Source organism: Corapipo altera, unplaced genomic scaffold, assembly GCF_003945725.1.
Source record: "Corapipo altera isolate COAL_440 unplaced genomic scaffold, ASM394572v1 78, whole genome shotgun sequence".
Classification (NCBI taxonomy): domain Eukaryota; kingdom Metazoa; phylum Chordata; class Aves; order Passeriformes; family Pipridae; genus Corapipo; species Corapipo altera.
The window spans coordinates 5,192,249-5,213,048 of record NW_020884904.1 but is presented as its reverse complement, the minus strand read 5'-3'; the positions used below and the strand labels follow the sequence as shown (position 1 = coordinate 5,213,048).

General features: G+C 36.2%; 1 protein-coding gene across 13 annotated transcripts in view; it reads left to right on the top strand.

Annotated features, from left to right (window-relative positions):
• SOX6 (SRY-box 6) overlaps positions 1 to 18,854 on the top strand; it is a 379,857-nt gene extending 361,003 nt beyond the window's left edge. For 11 of the 13 annotated variants that reach the window (XM_027651062.1, XM_027651061.1, XM_027651063.1 and 8 more), the window contains 3 exons: positions 1,383 to 1,616; positions 4,337 to 4,553; positions 11,887 to 18,854. In XM_027651062.1, coding sequence (XP_027506863.1) covers positions 1,383 to 1,616; positions 4,337 to 4,553; positions 11,887 to 12,190 — 755 coding nt within the window. In that variant the 3' untranslated portion in view covers positions 12,191 to 18,854. The remainder of the gene's footprint in view (positions 1 to 1,382; positions 1,617 to 4,336; positions 4,554 to 11,886) is intronic. The other 2 variants (XM_027651067.1, XM_027651058.1) reach the window with 1 other exon arrangement.
• Positions 18,855 to 20,800: the final 1,946 nt, after the last annotated feature.

The following is a 20,800-nucleotide window of genomic DNA, read 5'->3' as shown; positions in this document are numbered from 1 at the left end:
CACAATAAACATGGCTGTCAACACCATATAAAACAAAATCAATTTATCCTGTATGGTCAGTGCGTTTTAAATGAAATTAATGTACTGTGGACCTGGTGGCAAACAGGTAGTGTATTAGTTATGCATCCTCTAATTTAGGACTTTTTTCATGTAGATACATCACCTATATAGAATTTTTAAAAAGGTATACATATGTATATAATGTTTTTATTCTGAATTAAAAAATTAATTTTTACACAACTAAAAACCTGTGAGTCAGTCACTAGAATCAGCTAAACTGCAGTGTTTTACTTAGTGTAAAGAATTAATCTTGTATTATTTAGCAGATAAATTTGTGTTGGGATTTGTAATAGTGTACAAAAAAAAAGGAGGCCTATTCATGTCCTAATTTCTTGTAAAGTATTGGATTATATGAACAGTTTGATGAGGTCTAAGACTAAGTATGTCACACTCTCATCGTAAACACTTTTCACCTTTTTTTATAGCTAAGGTATAATTCTAAAAACATATGTTATCATCACAATTGCACAAGTTTTTTTTCCCATAAAAGCATGCCTTGGTTATCTGTTTCTTCTGTATTAAGTGGTTCTATACTTCACATTCATCTCTCTGAACTCCAAACCCCCATGAAGCCTTGCTGTTTGTGGTCCAGAAATAGCTCTGGATGCATTCAAAAAACCAGTTAAGATTGGCATGTACAAGTTGAATTGATGGCAGATAAAGACACATAAAAGCACAGCATACTTGGAGCTGGAGTGCTTGCCTCCCACTCTGGAAACTCCAGGATGCTGTGCATGTACCTGTTGTTGGAGGCAGAGGGTTTTCTTACATACATGTGATCAAATGCTCCAAGGCACATCTAAAATTCAACCAAGGCAGATGCAACTTTAAAATGTTCAGCTCTAGATATAATCAGATCCATACAACTAGTAGCATGTACCTGGTGTACTATATAATTTATTTTGTGAAATGTTTGGTATGTACTTCACCGCTGAAGCAGCAAAGTCATTGCAAATGGCTTGTGTGAACAGGTTGACAACAATTGAGATTCTCAAGTATAACTTTTATGTGAGTTTTGTTGAGCATTCAGAGCGTGTATCTTATGTTAAAGTCTTTATCAAATCTCCATATCTTAACTGGAGAACTACCAGTGTGATTTAATTCCTCACTCTGATGTTGGGTCATCTCAGATGGGCGAGCCTGACCTGTTACACTGAAACCACTCTTCAGCCTGTCTTTCTCTACCTGTCTCTCTCATAAATCTGGCAGCAAAGAGGGAGAGAGAGAAAGGGGCTAAAATAACCAGAGCACTGAAAGCACTTGCATAATCCACATAATAATGTTTTGCATCCATCTTGTTTCTTCCTGCCCTGACGTTACAGGGAGTAAAGCAGTGAATGGCTCTGCCGCTAAACTACAGCAGTATTATTGTTGGCCAACAGGAGGTGCCACGGTGGCTGAAGCCCGGGTCTACCGGGACTCGCGGGGCCGCGCCAGCAGCGAGCCCCACATCAAGCGGCCGATGAACGCCTTCATGGTCTGGGCCAAGGACGAGCGCCGGAAAATCCTCCAGGCCTTCCCCGACATGCACAACTCCAACATCAGCAAAATCCTAGGTAAGTGCAAGGCGGTGGGCAACAAGTCGTGACGGTGACTGAACCGAAACTGAGGGACGCTCTGAAGGCTCTGCTGTAGCAGTGGCAGTTGGCAGAGGTTAGGGATTCTGGGAACTGGGGAAAGCTGAGATTATTTGTATTGGTGACACAGGCTAGCTACATTTGGAAATACAACTTACAAGTGATAGGACATGGGGGAATGGCTTCGAATTGAAAGAGGGCAAGTTTAGATTAGATATTAGGAAGAAATTCTTTGTTGTGAGGTGGTGAGGCACTGGGACAGGTTTTCCAGAGAAGTTGTGGATGTCCCATCCCTGGGAGTGTTCAAGGACAGGCTGGATGGTGCTTTGAGCAACCTGGTCTAGTGAAAGGTGACCCTGACCTTCCAATCCAAACTGTCCTATATAAACTTCTCTAATTTTAGGACATATTTATTTGTTCACTGAAATTGGAATTGCAGAAACCTATAGAAATGAACACTCATGAGTTGTGTTCATTTTAATTCCCTTCCCTTTGCCTTTCTACCCCTTCCCTAATGCTTTTCATTCTCAACAGCAGTCACAACATGCTTTAAAACAAAAGGAACATTTTGTGAAATCTGTTGCAAAACTGTATCCCGATAAAGGGTTTAATTTCAAGATCCCTTTAGAATGCATCTGAACTCCTAATCATCTGAATGCAAAATGGTACTTGCTAGAGTAAATAGTGGGAAAAAATTAATAAAGTACAAAATCAAAATAGAAGGTTTTTGTCAGACAGTACAGTGTCAAAGAAAGAAATCTGGCACAGTTCAAAAGAACTGTACATGCATACCTTCCCACATGCAAAATGCTGTTTGGTTCAAAAGTGTTGCAGTGTTCAAAAAGCTAACCACTAGAATCATGCAATTAATATGTTGCTTAGGTAAAAGACACCATAGTTAATATTTAAATTGTATAGATTGGTACATTTGAGGAATATAACATGGATTATATTTTGCCACTGTGCAAATAAATGGACTCCTTTTTGAGAAATTTTGATTTGCTTTTTAAGACACCTCAAGAGAATTAGAAACATACGTGAGAATGAGTGGTGAAATGTTAAAACCTATATTTGCTTTCTGAGTCTTTGAAGTGGAAGACAGATTCCAAATGTAACTCGTAATAAATAAAAGTAAAAATCAGGTTTCCTCTGTAATCATTATATTGTAAACTCTTAGTTCAAATACATTCTTACCAAAGTTTGTTTCATTTTAGTTCAATCAGAGGCAAGAATACATACAAATAATTGTTACTTTGTCCTAAAACTTCCAAAATCTAACTTAGTAGTTCTCATATTTTTGTCTACCATATAAGTAAGTTATATGAATAGCCTTTCAGTTGTGTATAAAACCTTCACTGTTTCAGTGTTGGCAGCTGTAGGGAATCTATATTATTTGTGTGCATTCTGTGAAAAAAACTATTAGGAGCATAGTAACTGTATTCATTAAAATGTAAACTTCCAGCATAAATATTTCAGAAGTGCCAGCAACTGAGTGTTTGTTAACCATGGAATTAACCTGTCAGTATCTGCTCTGCCACAAATAAGTCTATGTCCCTATAATATCTGTGGCAACTTTTCCGGGACAATGAGAAAAGAAACTGAAACATTAGAACTGACACAGGGTATTGCTGGCTACGGATAATATTTATACAACTTTTCCATTTGTTGATGTATGAAAAATGTTGGTAAAAGAATAGCTTCCACCCACGTTTACCACAGCTGTAATCGTTTTATTCATCTAAAAGACACCAAAAAACTATTTTCTGCATTTCTTCTTCCCTGTAAAAAAATATCCCATCTCTATTCAAGTGTTTAGATAGCTCCTTATAAACAATACAAGAGATCTGAATACTTTTCTCTCTTCCTGTGTACTCTGTGTTAATTTTTTAACTTTTTTATTGGTGCAGCTTTCGGTGAGAGTTTACAGTACCTGAAGTGGTGTATATAATTACAATGTTCTTTCTGTTTTACTTTTTATCTTTTTAATGTAAGTTTTTGAAATGTAACTTTCTCAATACAATTCTGTGTATTCATTACATCTGGCTAGAAGGTAATATGCATAATAGGATTTAAAATATGGTAAGGTGTCAATATTATACCAGTCTTATATCAGAAGATTAGTAAATTTAAGACACTCAGACAACAAGGGATTGTTCATAGTTTTGCTGAGTCTATGAGGTTTGATACCTTTTTCTTACTACATAGCAAGATATTAATATCTCTTACCAGGAGTGTATAAACCAAATTCTCATAAAAATATCAAAGAAGCTTGTATCCCTAGGCGATGTGTTAGGCTTTTAATAGTAAAAAGATGGCTGTAGACCTTCCTCAACCGTCGTACTGTACGTGGTATTACAGAGATATGGAATTATTCACAGATTAATGCTCATATTGTAAAAAATTAAATAGTCTATTTTGCAGAACAAGGCTGAGAATTTGAGACTTAACTATTGATTTTTAGTGAACCTATTTAATGGGGATTTACATATGTTTGGTCTGCAGCAATATCTGAAAGTCAAGGTTCTTTTAAGGTGTCTCAGGTTGTGAAAGCCAAAATCTGTGCAGACTGATGTAAATCTAAATCAGTTTATTCAATTAACTTAATTAAAATTTATTATGATGAAAAGGCACGTTGAAATGCGTATGTGTAAAGCCAAACTTGCTTTACTTGAGCACTCACAAGTATTTCGTGTTAACAGGATCTCGCTGGAAGTCCATGTCAAATCAAGAGAAACAACCTTATTATGAAGAGCAGGCACGGCTAAGTAAAATCCACCTAGAAAAGTATCCTAATTACAAATACAAACCTCGACCAAAACGCACCTGCATTGTTGATGGAAAGAAGTTGCGTATTGGTGAATACAAACAACTGATGAGGTCTCGAAGACAGGAGATGAGGCAGTTTTTTACCGTAGGGTGAGTACAATTGTTGTAATTGTTTTCAAAGACAGAGCGTGCTGTTTGAAACCAAATAGACTTATCTGTTTAAGTCACTGACTAATGTTATTTAGAAGGTAAGGATTTGAACCAGTAAAACCTTATTAAAAACATAAGATGGAATATGGAGCTATCAGCTTGCCACTGAATGCTGATTGTGAGACTGATTGTGGAATTCTTTAAAGTCAAAAGGAGTTGTTTCCCATTAGCCTGAAAGGTTTGAATCATGTCTTTTGTGAGTTATTAGTAAGATAATCCATTCTGGGTTAGTAATGACTCCAGGATCATTTCCTAAATTAAGAAAAGAACAAAGAGAAAAACACAAAAGATTATTCCTGTGTAGAATAAGGAGTCAGGGGAGGGGGGAAAGGGAGAGGAGTAATAGCAGTTGCACTAGGAATACACATGAATGGAAGATACCATAGCATGAAGCTATTAGGAAACTTGCTGTATTTAGAACTGTGAAAAAAATATTTTAAAAAATGAGTTTTAGGAACACTCTTTCAAGTAGTGCATAGATAGACCAGGTAGATTTACAACACAGAATATATGGCTCAAAAAAATCCTGGCACAGTTTTAAAAACATTGTGTGTGTTTTTAGGGATATTTCCTCTAGTGTTCAGCAAAGAAAGAAGCTGTATGAAAGATCTACAGGCTAAAGATAACAGAAGTCCAGTGAAACAACTGCACCATAACTGATTTCTCTCTGCCATTTTTTTTATGAATTAATCTGTGATGCTTAGTGCTCTAACACAATGTTTCTGGTGATTTACAAAGAGTCTAAAAGCTATCTCCAGTGCCAGCCTTTCCAAATTCACAATGTTCTGCTTATTTCTCTAATCACAATAGTCTCCTTTTGTTGGGTACTTCACTACCAGATAATTGACCTTGACGTCGATTATGTACCCTCATTTTTGGCTTGGGACGCAGAACTCCTGTTGCAGTCAATTATTTTGTGGTACAGCCTGCAACAATGTGGGCTCTTTCTTCAATCACTAAATAGAAGTGATTTTGGTATCTTGAAATAGCCTTGCAGTCTATAGTTATGACATTGTTTTTTATTCTTCAGTCTAAGGGAAATTATTTGCTAATAGGCTTCCACCAAAATTGCACATAGAACTCTAAATAGAAATCTGAATTTATACAACACATCACAAATTATATTCAGATTGAGGTACTGAAATTTTAGTTTACGTCTTCCAAAGCAGATTAACAGACCAAATCACATCAAGAAATGCAAAAGAAATGCCAAAACAGCAGTCTGAACACTTTGAGAAATGTTTGCTAAATCAAAACAATATTAAGCAGTAGCATTTTATACATTATTAGTGGTGGCTAAATAAGGAGGTGAATATGGAGGATGGATTTAAGAAAGTTCTAAAATTGCCTACTTAAAGAGTGATATTTCTATTATAAATATATATATGTATGAAACTATTCAAAGTTAAACTACTGGTGTAACCTAAATGTGACATCTTCCTCATAGATCAAAGAGTGTGATCACAAAGACCATGAAGATGGTCATCATTTTCTTGAAAGTATTTGTTCTAATTCCTATGTATACTTTCCCTTCACCATGATCTATTCACATTGAAGAAGTTTAAAGTAAGAGTAAATTACATTTGTGCACTTATACAATGGTGCAGGGGACTTTATTGAAAACAATGACTTTTAGTTATGCAAGTGATGAAAAAGGGAGTGTGAAATCTAATGAATGCATTCAATAAAGGTGAAATGAGATCTACCTTTCCATTCAGGTGAATATAGAGTTTGGTACTGAGGAATCACAGGTTGGGATTTTAGAAAATTATGTTATGCATTTCTGTGACTTCCCACTGTTGCCCCAATTTCCCCCTTTCCCTAAAGAGAAATTTAAAACAAAATTTTTGGAAGACACCAAGCACAATTAGTGAAAAAACCAGACTAATGGCTTTTTTGAACTAAAACGTAAAACAGAATCATTTGTCTCAGAAGAATAGTTCATTGAGTAATAAAAAGCAACATTTCATCTAAATCAGATTATAACTAAGTGAAACATAGTAACTGAGCCCATTAACTTCTTAAACTTACTCTTCCCTGTGTTTAATGTAAATATCACATAAAACATCAGCTGGAACAGTTTTCCCAACTGACCTCACACACCCATCATTTTTCCACTGTTTTGATGGAACAGCATAAATCATCCTTCAGAACTGTAGACATGAGAGTTGAGACGGAGTTTCCTTCTCAAAATGAAATAGGAGACAAATGTGGTTTTTCAGATTGAATATACTCTGTGTTTACAGTAAATATTTCACTGCAAGATAGAGAACAAAAGTATAAAATAGACTCCAATGAAATGTGCCAAGTGCTTCATGCTGTTTGAAGTACTGATTTTTTCTTTTTTTTTTTTTTTTTTTTGGACTGGGTATGTCAAAATGGCAACAAAATATTGTCACAGAATGAAAAGATAAATAGATGTGTGAAGAGTAAGATAAATATTCAAAACAGGTGGCTAGAGGAAAGTGTAAAAAGCAAGAAAAATTATATTTTTTCATATTTATTTTTGCATTTTTCTTATACCAAATGCACATTTATGTCTTAGGCAATCAGATTCCCTTAGATGAGCTGCTGATTAACAGAATAATTTTGCTATGGGTACAACTAAAAAAATACCCCCACCACATGGAGTTTTACACTGCTTGAACTTTTATGATGCAAAAAGCTCATACTGCTTACTTCAGTGAGCTGAGCTCTTTCATAAACTTTGGTAAGATGCAGAAACTAGCCAGGCTTTAAAAAAAAATAGAGAAATAAGCTAATGAATGGCCAAGTTCTGTTCTGATTTTTGAAGAAAAGCTTCCAAAGAATTGAAAGAGAGTGAAGATTTCTTGGAATAGATTGGACAGGAAATTAATGTTTTGAGATAAATGTCACATATTTGATAGACTAGCACAAAAATCTAGGAACTGCCAAGTATTTTAAAGAACAGAGTCGAACTTAAAATGTGCAGAGGCCTTCTGTTGCATCCCTACATGACTGAATTTTGTTCCAATGAGGCAGATAATATACTGAAATAATTCATGCTTAATGTAGAGTATATTAAAAAAATTGCTGGTTTCAATCTAGTGGAAGCTGAATCTGAAGCCAGCTATGTCTTTAAAATAATTGAGTTATTTTTAATAGTAAAATTATTAATGGAAGTCATGAATGATAACTTCAGCATAAGTTAAGCCCTAAACAGACTTCAAGTGATTTACAATTTATCTTCAATAGTAGTTTTTTGTAATGCATAAATAAATGTGAACTAACAAATGGATCATATATATGGAGCATAAATTCAGACATTTTAAGTTAAGAATCTTCTTTTGGTGCTTTGTCTTACAAAAATAATCCATCTCTCAGTCACTTTTACAGTATAATACACTCTAAATCCAAGTATATGCTATATACATTTCTCTAAAAATGATGTAAGTGGTAACTTTTTTTTTTTTGGTGTTTTACCAGTGTAAGATGTTTAGAATAAAGCCTTTATAGTGTTTATAACTACTGTACACACACAGTCTGAATGTTGCTAGACTACGGTTTTGAATAAGGCTGTAATATTATACTCCTGTAGCTTGAACTTAAAGCAAGTACACAATGGGTGCTTTTGTGAGATTTACTGTTATTTCATTCCATATGGGAATGTAAGTTTCAGGGGTGTGTAGCTTATAAGCATTTTCCTTAATGCAATCAATTTTTATTTCGGTCATTTAAAGAGCTGTCAAAAATATGGTTGGGAAGGGATCAGAAAACAATGGTAATTTGCCAATTTAAATGTTTAGATAGTTTTGCAAAAGTCAAAAGTGGAACATTCTCCAGGAAAATCCTAAGAATATTAATGCCACAAACTTGTGAGCAGGTCAATTCATCTACGAATGTTCATGTTATCTCCATTTTTATATTTACCTAACCAAATCTTTAGCCCCAGAGTGGACAGACAGATTAACAATCCTTGCAGAGCAGAGGTGAGTGACATCTAGTAATTGGCCACATAAGGATTTCTTTGTCAAAGAGGAGATGGTGGAGACAGGAGTGGTTTGAAGCCAGCGTATGTAGCCATGTGTCACCACCATTCCTCACAGATCTGAAGAGATCAGAAGATTAATGTTGGATTCTGGAAATCTTAACCAGACAGAAAAGATCCTTGCTTTAACGATGTGCAACTGAGCTGAATGGTAACCTGTAGCCTGCAGTAAATTTTTATCTCCCCACTCCAAGGTTCTATGATAGGCAAAACTATAGCTAGACAGTGATTAAATGTGTGGAATTTAATTTTGTACCATTAATATAAATGCTTTTAAATGGCCAGAGCCATAGGTTAGAAACTCCAAACTCTTCCTTTCAGGGACAGTGGTGGGAATTTAAATAAATGCTTTGATTCCTGCCCCCCCCCTTTGAATTTAATTGCTTAAGAAGTGATAACACTCACCTCCAGAAACGTGTGCCATCCATATAGTTTGTGATATCTTACAATAAGGCTTTCTGGGATGAAATGTAGCAACTAGAGCAGAATTTACAGTGACAGCCTGATCAGCTCTAAATAATAATAGGTATTAAGTAAGAGATAGGTGTCCAGTTACTGGGGGTGTGTAGGTGCCCATGTGTAAGTGCTACCAAATTTTTGCTAGCAAATGGGTAGCAATTTGAGACCCTTTCCAATTAGGTGGTACAGTTACCACATGTTTACAGTTCCATGGTGAGATATAGGTAATTTAAAGTTATTACCCACCCAACAGCAGGCATGCACAGCACGTCCGATTTTTGTTTAACATGTAAAAAAAAAGACTGCATTCATAAATGACAAACTCAGTAAGCCTTTAACTTCCCTGTTACACCAATCAAGTTTTTTACTATTAGGTTCATTCTATAGTTTGCCATGCGTTTCATGTGTTCTCAAGTAAAATACATCTGTAAAACTGGCTTCTTTATGTTCAGATGATCAGCTCCCTTAATACTCTGAAATGGGTGGTACTTGGTACAGGTGTATCCAGTCCCATTGAAATGTGGATATACAAAAGACTTTTGCTGATTTGATAAGTATTTAAAAGAATGCCAGAATTTTTTAATCTGTCCTTTAGACCTTAACTCTGACAACCATTATTTTATCAAGATATCTCACAGCATTGACTTAAACAGACACTTTTACTGTTCTTGCTGCTTGTAAAAAAGGCAATTTGCTTCTGAAAAAATGCAAACTTTTTTGGGTTGGAGGGGTAGAGGTGGTTGTTAGTGTTCTGATAATGTCATTTATAACACAAGAGAGTCTTGCACTCAGTCATTCTTTGAGTATATTCTACAACTTCTGTTACAGCAGTTGCGAAAACTTTTCTCAAAGCGCCTTTTGGCATTAATATTATGGTGTTCTTTGATGAGCAACTGGTGATGCTTTGTTTTTCTGAATTTATTTATTCTAAGAAATACCAGAAAAAGATTAGTACCAGCAGTTGTTAGATGGGTAGATTGTATGGCCTGGTCACAACTATGTAGAATTTTTCTGTTGACCATATGTGGGTTTCTTTTTCCTTTGCTTTGTGAAAACATTCATTAACGTGAACATTTTCTGTATCTAAAAGTTGTGGAGGAGATACGTGTGGCTTTTTGGCAGTAATAGTTTATACTCTTGACAACATGCAATCCTAGACCAGAAATGTTCCCATGCGAGGTAGGTGTTCAATTTTATGGATAAAGTATTGAAAGATATTTGCAGAAAATCACTTGCAAGCAAACACATTGGCTGAAAATTGTTTTCACAGAACATTTATCAGACCATTTAAAAAGTGAAAATTTAGTGAAAAATCCCAAGCTGTTTGTAAATCATCTGCAAATCATCATTTGCAAACAGGACTATAATGACTGTGTCAAATGAATTACTGCAATGTTTTTGCTTGCTGCTAGCCAGGTGTACCATACTTACACAACAGATGTTTGAATTTCTCAAGCTGTGCAGAAGCTTTAAGAGTCAGACTAGCAGTACCAGCAATGACAGTACTACAAGCTATTTTAGTGTTATCTTACACAGGGTGTTCATGATTTGACTGTCTGTCTCAGTTCCCAGACTTGAAGGACTTCAGTTGCCCTGTAACTCTGTACTGTGATACTTATCAAAGTTAGAGTTTGATCAATGAACAACAAATACTCAACATTTAGGGTCTTGTAAATAAGCTTAACATTACTTTGTGTATTGATTTAGCCAATTATTAAGAATTGGTCTGAGAGGTTGGTTTATGAAATGTCCTTTTGAATTTTGTATAGAATGACACTGTGATCAAGAAGTTGCAGATTCATTAGACTATTCAATCATATCTGACACTGGTTCTCCTGCTAAAATTCTGTAATTGTTCACTGGGTCAATATTGCTCTAAAGAAGGTTGGGAATACATTGAAATATATGACTCTTTAAATAGATTATCCAAATAGGCTTCAGAAAAGTTATATCCCTTCTTTTTCTCTTAGCTTTACTAAAGGTAATGATCCAGAAACAATATCAGAATATTTGTATGAGTAGTTTAATATAGAAAGTACTTTATTAGTTAATTAACCCAAATGTTAGAAGTAGATTTAGTTATTGTGTAGCCAATAAGGGCCTGACCATAGAACAGGTTCAGCAAACTGACCTTTTCTGAGAGTCACTTGAATATATGTATATTACTGTAAGAAGAGACATCACATCACTTAGTACAGCTATGTGCACTCTTACAGTAAAACTTGTGCTGAATTTCTTGGCTGGCAGTGATAAAAGTCAAATTTAGTTTATGTGTGATATTGCTCCACTATGCTTAAAATCACACACATGAGAAAAGACAGCATTACATCTTGCAAAGTTAGATACTAGAAGGTAAGGTGTGTTAGAAGTAGAAGTATTGCACCCTTAATTGAGTTTTACCATGTATTTGCATTGTCACAATAAATCACATCTGACATTGGGTCTTCAGGACCCAATGAATTTCAGAATTTCTGTAGACTGTCTGTACCACAGAAAAAAGAACATCTGTTCTTTTTGTTGAGTACTTTGCTTCAAAAACCCAAATGCTAATTCACATTATGGCTGAAATAAATACATAAAAGACATGAAAGAATCAATGTCTGGTAGTTACTAAACACTTTACTCCTCAGTTGTCCTCTGGGGGAGAGGAGATGAACCAATACCATATAGCACCAATCTGTGAGCCCTGGAGGAATGCACGCAGCCTTTCTGGGAAACGATCTGCTTTTCTTTCATTTGGACTTGCAGAAGGTCTTCCCCCTCTAAACACAGGAAATCACGATTCCCTCTTGTTTTTCCTTCCAGACAACAGCCTCAGATTCCAATCACCACGGGAACGGGAGTTGTCTACCCTGGTGCTATTACCATGGCGACTACCACGCCATCACCTCAGATGACATCGGATTGCTCGAGCACCTCTGCCAGCCCTGAGCCCAGCATCCCTGTCATCCAGAGCACTTATGGTATGAAGACGGACAGCGGAAGCCTCGCTGGAAACGAAATGATAAATGGAGAGGATGAAATAGAAATGTACGAGGACTATGAGGATGATCCCAAATCAGACTATAGTAGTGAAAACGAAGCCCATGAGGCAGTCAGTGCCAACTGAGGAGTGTTCACAGAATTAAAGTACTCAGACTCATTTGGGTTTTTTTGGGGTTTTTTTGAACAAAAGTTCTTAAAGAGCCTGCATGCATGTGTGGCTCCTACAGTTACATCAGCAGAATGGTCTTAAATGTTTCTTATCGTGTGAGACAGATTGTTTCCCTAATTTTTCATGAACTTGGTTTTTTTTTGTTTTCGTTTTGTTTTGGTTTTTGTTTTTTTTTTTTTTTTTTTAATTTAGATGAAGACATAAATATCAGACATCAGGACTTGAAAACTTATATGAATCAATAGCTGTCTTACAAGTCTTACCTTTTGTCTTTTTCTGTTTGGATGCTGATAAAGGTTTAAGTTACTGTTTTAGATGGGGGTTTTACATTCTCACTCAGGTATGCTGTGCCAGCCTACAGGTTGTGAATGTGTTTTTATTCTGGATTATTTTAAAAAAACAAAAACTGCAGATTTCATATTGTGAAACAGAACAAGTCCACAAGTGTGCACATCTGTGCATCATAGCTCGTCTTTAAAAAATAGTCTCTGAATTCCATTTTTTTTTCCATATGTATAGCTGAACTTCTGATGTGCCAAACTTTTCATAACTTTTGAATCTTAACATTTAAAAAAAAAGTCTTAAAGGAGACACTGTAAAGTCTTAGACAATCCTTTGGCATCTTAAAAAAAATTATATATAAACCCTAATTTTTTTCCAGAATATGGTGAAGTACTCAGGAATCTGGAGACAGGATACTCTTAAGTAGTGAACATGGTTGCCATAGTGCATGTGCCCAATTGCTTTTGCCTCTTGATGTGCCATTAGTGTGAAATTTTAAGTAAGCACAAAAGAGCGATCACCAGCTATGGACGGGCCTGTCTTAACAGTGTGAGGCCACCTCTGATTACATTCTCTATCCCTTTGCTTTTAACCCTTGCATTCAGTCTTAACATATTTTCTCTTAAATAATTTATTCATTCCAGAATGTCAAGGGTCCAAATACTTAATATTTATTTTTAAAAGTACAGTTGGTGGCATTACACTTCCAATTCCTTACTGATATTTTTAACAGCCCCTTCTTTTTCCTCCCCTAAATCACACAGGTATATGAAAATAAAAGTGCACCTGCTACTAAAATGAACATAACTTTTATGAATGAGAAATTCAGTTGTTCCTGTAACATTGTATGTTCAAGGAGCACTTAGAAACACTGCTATATGTAATTCAAAATAAAGTGAGTACTTTTATATGCACATAGAGTACAAATATTCCTAAAAAAGTGTTTGTAGTTATAAACCTCTATACTTAGACAGCAAGGGCAGATGTTAAATCCAAATTGCATTTGGAGTCCACTGTGATGAATTTTTAGGGCCTGAGGAATCCTGCAGTGAATCATGGCTCCATACATCATGTTTCTGTTGCCACCTGAAGGAACTGTGTGATACCTTAAGTATTTATGCAGTGATTTATATGTGAGACTCTTAATGGGGGAGGGAAGGCTATCCAAATGTCTAATTGCAAAGCTGGGAAAATGGTTCATCAAAAGTATTTATTGAATATTAGTCATGTGGGAATGTGACTTTTCAAGTGCTTCTCAAGTGCTTTGGGATCTTTGGACAATAGGTGCTATAGAAATTAAAATTTCTATTTGTAATACTTCTAGAAACAATGCAATTGCTGGAGAAAATTCTGGGGTATATACGAGAAAGATATTCAAAGATTGTAAATCTATTAAATTGCAAAGACAGAGGAGAAATTGCCTTTATTTTTTTCCCTCATACTCCACTCCTGTTCACAAATATATCACTGTATATATATGCAGATCCAATAGGCCTGATGAATAAATGTGCTCAACTCTCACAGCCTTTATTTTGAGTTGGATGTTTTCAGCACATTAGTGATAAATCCAGGCTCAGGCTGAGAGGTATGAGTGGGCCTAGAGCAGCTCCTCTTGAAGCGTATGGGCATCTTCCCACAGAGCTGCACAGGCTTTGTTTCGGGCCCAGACACCAAAAGAAGTCTGGTGCTAGTGCTGGCCATCCTTGTGCTGGCATCCCCTCTTGCAGAAATTCTGAGCTGCAATGACACGATGCTCTATGGAAGAGCAGTCATTTTCCTCATAGCCCCACTATTACCTGTTTGAACAGAAACAGCCATTTTTGCCACTGTAGTAATCGTGTTTCAATGTGAGAGAACTACCCCCAAGACAAAGAAGATTGTTCAATTTACAGGACAATTTATGAAGATAATGGCATAGAAACACAGTGGTCAAATTTCTCTGACCATTTTGTGATTTGGAACAAAAAACCTATATTTTTAATATTTATTTAAATGTGTTCTGAGTCCATGTCTAATAAGCAATAAGCTGGTCTAGCCAAGACTTTAAAGGCATATGCTGTGTCATTAGCTGGTGAGCGTCCTCTTTAAGCTGGCTAAGGTACTGATAGAAAGTGATTTTTTGTTCTTATAATTGCTTGGGAATTTGAACTGGTTTTAATACATTCAGCTCAGATTGGGGGGAGGACATCATTAGTTCCTAAAAAAAAAATAAAATAAAATACTATTTATTAATGTCTTACATAATTCTCCAGTTAGAATTATCTCTCCCTCCCCCTATGTCACTTTCTTTCTCTCTTACTCTCTTTTTTTCTGGTTTTGTTGCATAGGTAGAATGCTGTATTGCTAGCATTGCATTTTATGTAATTATTTTTTTGCACAAAGGCAAACATTTAGATTAGTTGGTTAATTTTTATTTTTTTTCATTTTATGACCATGCCAAAATAATATTCTGCAGGCTTGTGGAGAACAAAGGACTGTTCTTTAGGACTGAAACTTGATTTTGCTTGTAGTACAAAAAAAACACACACTCACAGATGTTGTTTCGTAAGTGTTATAAGCACTGGATATAAATGGTATTTTTTATCACTTCTGACTAATGTGAAACTGTTGTACGAAAACTACATGAACAAAAGTCATCTGTTTCGACTCGTGTGGGCCTGCCTCACAGTTGCCGGATTTGAGTCATTTTTATGTCTTGTTATTTCATTTATTTATGCAAAATACATGTATGTATGAACACTTTGTTTTAGCTCCAGCCCTGCCTCATTGCTGATGCTCTGTATGTTAAAGCCACATTCTTAAAAATGACTGGCTGTTCAGGAATTGCCAGCTGGTAAAAATTGCATTTACTGGCTGGGGGAGTGGGAGGAACACATTTGAAGCTGAATTGTGCCTATGAGCATGTTATTCTATTTATTAGCCGACATTGGCTCTAAAATGTCAGTAGAAATCAAGGAAGGACAATCATAAGGATAAAACCCAATATTTTTACTTTATTAATCGGAGCTCAAAACAAAGTTTTTGATGAATTTACCATCTCATTTTAGATTTTTTTTAAATTGTGTAAATATAACATAGGAAATAGAATTTTATTTTTTGTTCATGGATACTTAGTGAAGTATAAGTTATGTATTTACTTTTGTTCTATATCAGTGTATGTTGGTCCATATTAAATGCTGACAAGTCACTGTACCTCATGTAGATGCTGAATTTACACCCGCAGTGTGAGCGCAGTATTGTGGACCTGTAGCTGGGACAGCAAGATGCCTCACTTGTGCTCTCTCTGATTTTAATTGCATATTCCACAAGGAGGGAATACTTTCTTCTTCTTCTTTAGAAAGTTGATACATTAAACATGCCAAATTTCTGATGCGTTTTATAGGAAACACAGTCTTCTGAATCCAAGTAAAACTGATGATATTTTATTTTTTAACAAGAATGGCATTTGGAAGTCAAAAGCATATCTGTGGAAAGATTATAACGACTGAAATGGCCCTTGCAATGCAGGCAGGACTCAATAATATACAATCTCTGTGTTTTATATTCATTTAATCATGTTATTGTCATATTAGGCTATAATACCAAGGGAAATTGTTCACACAATACACAAAGAGGATTCATGGAATTGCTTTTTAAGCATTTGTGTTTGAGGCTCCTTAATAACTGCCTGAAAAAAATAACAACTTCATTCAGGAGCACAAATACAGTAATACTATTTTCCCTGTGAACAGACAGTTTATTTAATTAACAGATATAATGTATTTTCTTTTGGAAAATTATAAAATACCTATTTTCAAGACAAGAACACTCCCAAAACAGTCTGATGCCAACTAGAACAGTTCACTTCATATTTTATAAAAGTGGAAGATAAAGGTCATAATGGAAACAGAACTGCTTTTCAGGGTTCAGGTTTACAGAGAGAAATAACTGACCAATTGGCCCAGTTCTGGTCTGCCTGTATGTTTGGGCATCACCATCAAGTTTGTGAAACCACATGCTGAGAATTCACAGGATCACAGTGTGCTCCTAAATCAGTGTACTCAGGTGCAGTGTGAGGCAGGGGGAGGGCAAAAGATGGGATTGCTCCGGGATGGGAATGCCAAACAAAAGGCAGCATTAGCCCCAATAAATATGATACCCTGTGCAAAGTGTACAGCAGTCAGCCGTGGGCAGTTCCTGCTTTGAAATAAATACAGAACAACCTCCTCCCAATGCCATCCAATCTCTCCAAGCTGGCTTTCTGCTTTTCTTTTTCGGTCGTATCAAAGGCATGGCATTTCAAAACAATTTCCTAGCAAAACACAGTACAAGTTTAAGACCCCAGCAAAACACTTATCTACCTACTTAATATTAAGCATATTAGTCCTTCCGTGGTGGTCATGAGGACCAGTTAAAGCATTGGCATTAGGCGGGGTGACCTTTGCTGAGCCAGGGATGCAGTACAAACAACTGCACTGAAGATGCAGCCAGCAGGATGTATGATAGAGTTCTTCAAGATTTTATGAGAAGTTAATGAATGGGCTTGGACCCCGTGGTGTTTTGCATGCTTTTTTAAGATTCAAGTTGGCACTTAAGCATGTTCTTTTAAAAGAATAATACTATATGACCTCATTTGATCTTTTACAAAACACTTAACTCTTTTTCCTTTAAAAAAACTTCTCCTAATCCTTTTTTTTTGGTACAACCCATTAAAATCTGTGATTTTTCTCAGATCAAGCTACATTTTTGATATACTGCAATCTCCTGCAACAGAAGAAAAAAAATTTATATGCAAAAACATTTCATTTTAATCCAACGCCCTTTTTTAACTACCAGATTTGTTGGAAATGGTGACAAAGAAGTATTCTGAGATTTCACACGCTGGGTAAAAAGGGGGAGGGGTGGGATGAACTGGGCTAAAGGAAAACTTATCAAATTGGTATTTATGGCAATATGAAAGCTATAAAGCAACTTAGTGACATGGCTTGCTTTGTAATTTCCGCTTTCTAAAAACCACAAGTGAGGTCCTTGGTGCTCTTGGAGTATGGGGAATGTGCAAATATTTAACTGTTTGTATGCTGCACATTGCAGACCTGCTAGTGTGCATTCTCCGTTTGTCTTCCTTTGTCATTTGTGTTTTGCTTTCCAGAAAGCAATGTTTTTTTTTCTTGTACTCTTCTTCAGCTTGTAGCAAACTAGAATGCTTAGCATTTATGTTCATTCATTATGTATTTCCCATGTAAAAATTTTTTTATTACATTAAGACAAGCTTATAAGCTGTTACTACATAACTTATCTTACTGTAACTCTTATTTCCTGACATTGTAATTTGTTTGTGATGTATATTGTGAGATTGTACTCTATGTTAATTTAATCAGCACAATTCACTGACATGCTGGACTGACATGCTAGCTGCTGTTTCAAATTGTAAAGTTTGTGTAGAGCTGTTGGGACAACTGAGACTCTCTTGTCAAGGTACTATGCTTTGATTCCTATAGCAACACTGTGGGTGCAGTTCTTAACGGCAAGGGCTGCTTGTTGAACACCCACTGGCTAACTTCATGGGCAGGTTTTCTTTGTAGAAATTCTATATACAATGCAGGTACCTACCTGGGCCCATGGCCGGGAATTATTTGGGCGTTTAGAGGATAAACTAGTGTCTATTGCTGCTTTGAATATGTTTTAAAGTCTCAAAATGTAAATAGTTTATCAAAAAAAAAAATCTTGTACAGTCCAGTGTAAAGTTTTTAAATGAACTTAAAGGTTGCCATCACATCTCACACTCTCCTCTTGACACAGTAAAAAAAAAAGAAAGAAAAAAGTTTGCTAAGGATACTGATTTAAAAAAAATAAATCTGTTCTCAGATTAAAGAAGAGAATAGTTATTCTTAGCTCTGCTTCATTGCATAAACAGACTTCTTGGATTTTGTTGTGCAGTATTGACGTGAGGTAAATTAAATATTAAATAATCTTTCAGTGGTACTTTTAAGAGTCTTCTCCTCCTCTGCCTCAGTTATTAATGGAAAAGACAAAATTGAAAGACACTGTCCATATACAGTATGTTCTGGTGTACGTTGGCACCTTACCTACATGTTTAGGGTGGGAGGGATTTTTTTAATTTCTTTTTTTTTTTTTTTTTGCACAAGGTGCTTTCCTGATATGTTAAACATGTCATCCTTGGGTGATGCAGTATATGCCATGATAGGGGTTTAGACCCCTCAGGGGAGTGTCTATAAGACTGCCTATTTATGCTCATTTACCTCAAGACTGTCCTCTCTACCCTTAATCTATTCACCATCACTCCATCTTTTGTACTGCTGTTGACACTTACAAATTAAAGATAAATTTTGTTTTAAGAGATGTGCGTGTGACTTCTTCTATGCATCCCTTATCATTCCTTTGAAATTAGTATTAAAGATTGACCATGATGAGGTGATGGACAGGAAAATACAACTAAGCCTGTTCAGATGGCCTCTTTTAAATATAGAGACTGAATTTTCCAGCTCTTATGTTTTCCCCATGCCTTTCCAGTCTATGAAGGCATTTCTCAGCCTCTGAAATCCATTAACACCATATGCTGTAAAAGACATGGATGATAACTAACCTAATTTTATAATATTCACTGAATACTGTCAATTTTGTGTGCAGGAAGTGCTGTTGGTAACAACATAATCTCAGGAGGGTTTTTATTCAGTAGAAATGAGACAAAACATTTCTCATGTTTCTTCTTTCTCTTCCTTCCCCTTTTCCTCTGCATATAACATTAAACAAACTAACCAAAGTTGACAACAAAAAAGCCTATAGTTGCCATGTTGCCATGTCTGTAAACTGCTATTTGTGTATTATGATTGGCTTCTGACTTGGTAATTAGTCATGGTTCTATTGGAAAATAATAAATTACATCAAAGCATACTGTACTGTAGCAAAACTAACAGAACATTTTGATTGTACATTACATCAGATGTCAGTCAAGTTGCAGTTATTGCACAAACCACCCTGAAACATCTAAGTGGGACAGAATCCTTTCCTCCTTGGAGAGAGCATCGTACATGAAATTACTAAAAATCACATACTGCATTATGAATTTTTGTGATGAAATACTTCAAGGTCAAAAGTGGATGGTAAGGAAGTTGCTGACCAAAATGTGTTATAGTGGATAAATACATAAATATTGACTTGTGCAATTTAGGCTTTGGCTTCTGGTAAGTGATTACCTAGTTACTTAGTCAAATGACAGCACTAAAGTGATCTAGAGGAGAAGGCAGCAGGAAACCTGTATTTCTGCTACATAATCAACAGCAGTTTGATCAAGTGTGGTGATGGCCATACCATAAGTTTGAAAAACAGAATTGGGCACTAGATCACTGTCAGTCCAGCCGAAGCTACTGAAGCACCATGTCAGTGGGCCTGAAGTTTGCGCTACATCTGCAATGGGGTCCAATGTTCTGCTGCTGTATTTTCATATTGCTCCACTTAAATCAACTCCTGCCATCCAAATTTTTTACCTGTTTCCCCCTCCCCCCACACCCCTTACTGCTCCTTTTCCTTATTGAAAACTGCAGCTGTGAATACTGATCAATAATCTGGGACACACTGATGGCGTCAGTGTGTTGTTGCACAGGTATGATGAAAAGCAAGCTGAGCAATGGCATACAAAAAGTTACTGCTTCCTGCCACAGGAAGAGACAAAATGTTTATGTGACATCTCTAAATGCCAATCTAAAAAAAAATATGCATTAATGCAATGCAGGATGGGGTGCTGTCTCCACAGGTCCAACAATCTTCTGGACAAGGTAGTGTGTTGGGAGCTGCCCATACCAAGAGCAGGGCATATGTTGTTCCTGGTGCCAAGGAGTAGCATGCCTGGGACAGATAGGTGGCCTAGGTACACAGGCATCATCTGGTGTTCTTCCCTGGAGAGCAGCACTTCTGAACAACTTGGTCATGCTGTCTTCTCTGTGCTAGTCTGGTTGCCACTCTAAATGATCATCTTAGCCTACAGAAATTTTACTAATAATACAGTGTATGAGTCAGGTCACTGCAAGGGGAAGGTATCACAGTGCTAGATGAGTAATAAATAAGCCCCTAAGTTACCATGGTTATTCCAATCATTACAGGAAGGCTCTACTGCTCTGAAAGCCACTTTGGCAAAACGAGTGACAGAGCACAACAAATATGAGCACTGAGGTGCTTCTGCTGCTCAGGTCCATTGTCCTTCACTCACATGTGGTTTTCCCTTTGACTGAGCACAAACTCTGTTCATCAGCTGCAAGTTCCTTGGAAGCCATTAGGACTACTGTAGTT